Source organism: Trichechus manatus, unplaced genomic scaffold (genome assembly GCF_000243295.1).
Source record: "Trichechus manatus latirostris isolate Lorelei unplaced genomic scaffold, TriManLat1.0 scaffold00002, whole genome shotgun sequence".
In the NCBI taxonomy this organism is placed as follows: domain Eukaryota; kingdom Metazoa; phylum Chordata; class Mammalia; order Sirenia; family Trichechidae; genus Trichechus; species Trichechus manatus.
The window spans coordinates 19,236,016-19,242,015 of record NW_004443938.1 but is presented as its reverse complement, the minus strand read 5'-3'; the positions used below and the strand labels follow the sequence as shown (position 1 = coordinate 19,242,015).

The 6,000-nt window shown below is 38.5% G+C and overlaps 1 protein-coding gene across 16 annotated transcripts in view; it reads right to left on the bottom strand.

The window, feature by feature from the left end:
• Positions 1–6,000, bottom strand: part of SYNE1 (spectrin repeat containing nuclear envelope protein 1) — a 540,309-nt gene that overhangs the window by 158,450 nt on the left and 375,859 nt on the right. For 12 of the 16 annotated variants that reach the window (XM_023728949.1, XM_023728947.1, XM_023729001.1 and 9 more), the window contains one exon: positions 853–1,059. In XM_023728949.1, coding sequence (XP_023584717.1) covers positions 853–1,059 — 207 coding nt within the window. The remainder of the gene's footprint in view (positions 1–852; positions 1,060–6,000) is intronic. The other 4 variants (XM_004368822.3, XM_023728967.1, XM_023728974.1 and 1 more) reach the window with 1 other exon arrangement.

Below are 6,000 nucleotides of genomic sequence, written 5' to 3'. Positions count from 1 at the left end.
CATTTATACAGGGTATTAATAAGGCAGACGCACTGATTTTAAATTTATCCAAAACAAGAAATATATAATTTTACTAATCTTATAATAAGTAAAACTAGAAATAGCCCATATACCCAACACTAGGGCCATGGTTAACTGAAATACAGTGTAATTGGTGACTAAATAAAATATTATTCAGTCCATATAATAAAAAATGTATTGATAACTGATTATGTGCTACTAAGACCTGGAGATACAATGAGACAGACACTTGAAAGGTCTGCATGGAGCTTCTAGTCTATATGAGTAACAATATGACATTATATATGCTTATGGCCAAGAATTGTAAGAGAACAACAAAAAAAGAAAACAGATCATTTTTAAAACATGTTACTGTATCCAAAACTTGTGTCTATACCAAGTAATATTTCAATTAAGTAGCATAAGAACCAGAATTATAACAGTATTCGTATGAGTTAATATGTTTGAGTTGACTATCAGTGACTAAGTAGGGTTTATTTTTCATAGATTTAGTAATAGCGGGAATTATTCTTAGAATCCTCTTATTTAAACATAGCAAACCATTATGCAAACCTTCCTCAATTATTCCGCAAGGCTCATGTCTACCAAGTATTTGCTTTCTACATTCTCAATATACATTATCCTTGAAATGAGTCAGAAAGGAGTAAAAGCACATACTCATGGTTACACACTAACTCGATGTTCTACGTACAAGACCGTTCTTGAAACACAACACCAGCACCTTACGAGTGGGATATAGTAAAAATGTAGATCAGGTAAGAAACCCACATGCTTGTTAACACAACTTTGATAGTTAATTCAGAAATGAGGGCACCTTCAGAGTTACGTTACCTCCAGAAGCTGTTGTTTCCCCGATGCTTTCATCTTGATGGTGGACATTCGCTCGGCCAAGACGGTGAGCGTGGACTGCAGGGCCAGCTGCTCCGCAGGGTCAGACTCGGGCGACTCGGACACCAGCTCCTCTGCGAGAGATGACTGGAGCACGTTGATTTCATCTTGAAGCATGAGAATTTCATCCATCAATGCCTGCAGGAAAGACTGTGGAATCACACTCATGTATTTATTTTTTTGACTAGATATCATTATCACTTAGCTGAGTCTCACTGATTAAGATCAGTGGAAGAGATTTCACCTGGAAGCCACTGAATCGGCAAATAGAGGACCTATTAACCTGTTTCAAAATGAAAGTACCAGTCTGGATGGCAGAACATTTCTGATATTAAAACAATTTCTGTCATTAACTTAGGTAGGCTTGAATAAGTTAATGGTTCTGGGTTTCAAAAGGCTCGTCTGTGATATGAGGAAGGTATGCTTAATTATGTCTTAGAGTCTGCAAATCTATGTTGAAAATCAACTTCATCACTTACTTCCTCGACATGACTTTTCCCACTCCAAATTTCTTCAAGCCTGAAAGAAGTACTGCATTTTAATCTATGATCCACATTATATGAGAGAAATCTTTGATACTCTTCTCATTTATCTCCTTTGCTGGATTCTCTTTCTCTGTTGTTAGCTGCGGTCCCGTCAGCCCTGACTCATGGCGACCCCACGTATGACGGAATGAAACGCTGACTGCTTTTGCACCAAACCTATCATTGGTTTCGGATCAGACCATTGTGATCCGTAAGGTTTTCATTGGCTGATTTTCAGAGGGAGATCACAGGTCTTTCTTTCTAGTCCAGCTGAGTGTCTTTGTTGTTGTTGTTAGGGGCCGTCGAGTCAATTTTTGATTTCTAGAGACACCATGTAACGAAGTAGAACTGCCCCATAGGGTTTTCTGGGCTGTAATCTTAACGGATGTAGATTACCAGGTCTTTAACCACCAATATAGTCCATTCCCCAGCTTTAACTGCTTCTTAATGCTGGAAACTTGCAAAGGTATATCCTTAACCCAGACATATTCTAAATTTCAGGCTTATATATTCACCTTACATATTTCATGGGCATCTCCATCTTACTAAGTATAAAGCCTGCTTCCTCCTCTGTCTTTCTCATCTCAGTATAAGGCACCATCTCTTCCTAATTGCCTCAGCTGGAGACCTAAGAGACATTCTTGACCCCTCCCTGTCCTTCACTCCCCACATCCAATCCATCACCAATTCCTGTTGATTTTACCTCCAAATTATACCTTGTGTATCTGCATATATTCACCGCCACCACCCTACCCTAGGTCAAAGTCAATCCTCTCTTATGTGAATTGCTATAATGGCCTGCTGAGGGATCTACCTGCTTTCATTGTTGTCCTTCAATCTCCTTTCATAAAGCAATTAGCGTGACGCTTTAAAAGTGTAAATCAGATCGTGTCACTCCCCTGCATTAAAATACTCAATAGCATCTTATTATCTATAATATAAAAAATCCAAACTCCTTACCATATATATATGGTCTCACCCCTTCCTGCTGCTTGTACCACACTCCCTTCTTGCTCACTGCAATCCTGCCTTCTTCAGTTACTCCAGGACCCTTCTGGCCTCAGGGCCTTCCTACATGCTGTTCCCTCAAGCTGGACTATTCTCTTGTTCCCACTTGCTTGATCATTCTCTTCATCCTTCGAATCTTAGGTTAATTGTCACATATTCAGAGAGGTCTTTCCTGAGTACCAGACCTAAAGTAAATCCCTGCTTATCTCTCTTAATAGCACCCTGGTTTCCTATTTAATCTATCACAGTTATACAACTATTTATACTATTTATAATTTTTTGTACTGTGTGACCTCTTGAGCTAGAATCTTTTTAGGAAAAAAATCCTTATTTAGGAATTTAATGGCATGTTAGAAAAACAGTCACTACCACAGGAGAGACAGCCACGAATTCAAGTAAAGTAACACAGGCTTTACATTTGCCAGTATTTCATAGTTTCAAATGTGCCTTTATTCCATAATTCCTGTTTCTTCCTTAGCACTGTAGCCTTCCCTGTAAACTCAGAGTGTCCTCAAAGTGGGCTCCTGATAAATATTTAAAACAAAACAAAGGCACCTATTTCTCCAATGTCAGGTGTCATCATGTCTATTTTTTAAATAAATTATTATGTTGACAATATTACATATATGTATGTAAAAACATGCACAGATTATAAGTGTGCAACTCTATAAAGTTCCATAAAATGTACATACCATGTTACTGCCACCCAGATCAAGGAGTAGAACATTTCCAGGGCCTTGTGGAGCCCTGTGGTACAGTGGTTAAGAGCTTGGCTGCTAACCAAAAAGGCTGACAGTTCGAATCCACCACCCACTTCTTGGAAACCGTAAGTTCTACTCTGTCCTGTAGGGAAGCTATGAGCTGAAATCGACTCGACGGCAATGGGTATTGAGGCTTTGTTGATCTCCTTCCAGTTACCACCTCCATCCTTCCCAAAGATAACCACTGTCTTGACTTGTAAACATCATAGATTACTTGTGCCTGTTCTGAGTTTTATATAAATGGAATCATGCATGTATTATTTTATGCCTGGCTTCTTTTGTTCCCTATTATGTTTGTGAGAGTCATTCACGTTGCTGCAGATATAAAAAGTGTTCATTTTCTTTGTCGAATAGTATTCCACTATCACTTGTTTTGTAAGACTTTTTCATTAAAGCCTTTCTAGTGAATTTTGAATTATGATGTTGTGAAGAATATTTAATAGACCATGGACTGCCTGAAGAATGAACAAATCTGTCTTGGAAGAAGTACAGCCAGAATGCTTTCTTAGAAGTGAGGATGGCAAGACTTCATCTCACTTTCTTTAGACATGTTATCAGGAGGACCCAATCTCTGGAAAAGGACATCATGCTTAGTAAAGTAGAGGATCAGCAAAAAAGAGGAAGACCCTTAATGAGATGGATTGACACAGTGGCTGTAACAATGGGCTCAAACATTGTGAGGATGGTGCAGGACCAGGCAGTGTTTCGTTCTGTTGTACATGGGGTCACTATGAGTTGGAACTCACTCGACAGCACCCAACAACAACAGCGGGTTCATAGGAGCCCTGGTGGCACAGTGGTTAAGCACTCGGCTGCTAATGGAAAGGTAGGCAGTTCGAACCCACCAGCCGCTCTGCAGGAAAAAGATAACAGTCCCCTTCTGTAAAGATTATAGCCTTGGAAACCCTGTGGGGCAGTTCTACTCTATCCTTCCTATAGGGTCTCTATGAGCTGGAATCGAGTCGACAGCAACAGGCAGATAGGTAGTGGGTTCATAGAGGCATTTCAGGGTAGATTTAACTTGCATTTCCCTGATGTCTAATGAGATTGAACACCTTCTCATATGCTTGATGGCCATCGGGATATCCTCTTTTGTGACTGTCTGCTAAAATGCTTTCCCATTTTCTATTGGTATCCTTCTTCTTCTTACTGATGTGTGTGAGTTCTTTACATATTTTGGATTGGAGTCCTCTGTTGGTTGTGTGTATTGCAGATATTTTCTCCTACTTTGTGACGTGGCTTTTCCATTTGTGAAAAAAAGATTCCCTTTTAATGGTTCTTAATTTTATTCTAGCCAGCTGTATTTTTCTTTACAGATAGGGCTTTTTGTGTCCTATTTAAGAAAATTCTATTTACCCTAAAGTCGTGAATATATTCTTATCGTTTATCTTCCGGAAAGATGCTACTCAAAGTGTGGTCCATGGACTGGTGCTAAATGTCTGTTACCAGTTTGTGATGAGATAAAGATATTAACAGTCAGTGCTAAGAAACTTTGATAGCAATGTTACATTGTCATGATATCCAGGCAGCATTTTATTCTATTTTACTGAAGTATAAGTCTGTGGTGGATTAGAAAGATTTTAAAAAATTGGTTATTCATCAGAGAGTTTGAAAAGTACTGTTTCAAAAGTTTTTATTTGTTTGTTTATCTTCACAGTTAGATCTACAATTCACCTAAACTTAATTTTTGTGTCTAGTGTAAGGTAAGGATCAAAAACAATTTTTTTTTTTCATATGGATATCCAACTGACCCAGGACCATTTATTGAAGAGACCACTTTTCACCTATACTTTTGCAGTATAATCTTTGACACAGGTCAGGGTAGATGTGAGTCTGATTCTGACCTCTAATTTTGTTCCATTAACCTATTTGACTGTGTCAATAGCAGGCTCACTTAATTCATATAACTTGTTAAGTTGTACTCACTATCTGAGAGGGCACATTCTCCAACTTTATTCATCTTCTTAAAGGTTGTCTTGGCTATTCTTGACTTTTACATTTTCAATATATATTTTTCATACATTCGCGATATATTTTAGAATTAGCTTGTCGATCTCTACTACAAAACTTGCTGGGATTTTTAAATGGGATTGCACGAATTTATAGATTGATGCTATTTATTCTTATACTATATATCCAGAATGCTTTTTGTCCAGTAACTTGTCTTCTGCTATTAACAATCATACTTATGGTGCTTGATTGCCACAGTATGAAATCCCTACAATTGGTTTGTTTTAAAGGCTTCTCCAGGACCAGCCTGACCTCACTTTGTCTTTTTTGCACTGATCCTTGTACACGAGCAAGCAGCGCCCCCTTATGGTCTCTCGTCACACTCATCTCAGTCTCTCCTCCGTGCCCTTCCTCATGCTTTTCCACTTATGAAGCCTCCTACACACTCCTGTTGCCAATCCAAATTTTCAAACCATTTGGCTTCCTAAAGACCTTGCTAAACCTCATTGTACCCACTTTCTACCACTTTCATCCACAATCACCTTTCTGTTTTCTGGACAATATATTAGTAATCACACCACTACTAAAGCAGGCTTTTAAATCATATATTAACTTAAAGGCTTGTCTATCTCAGGTGTAAATAAATGCTGAGTCTCTCTCCCAATGAATGTTCCTCATAGTACAGAGTGGTGCACATAGTAGGTGTTCAACACATCTAGTCAAATGGAATTAATTCGAATTCATGACAGACAAAACTTATATCTGAATTATTACGAAATAACCAGAAAAAAAAGCCTCTTCATTTAATCTCAGTGGGTCTGACCAACCACAGCCAGGTGTCCAGTGAA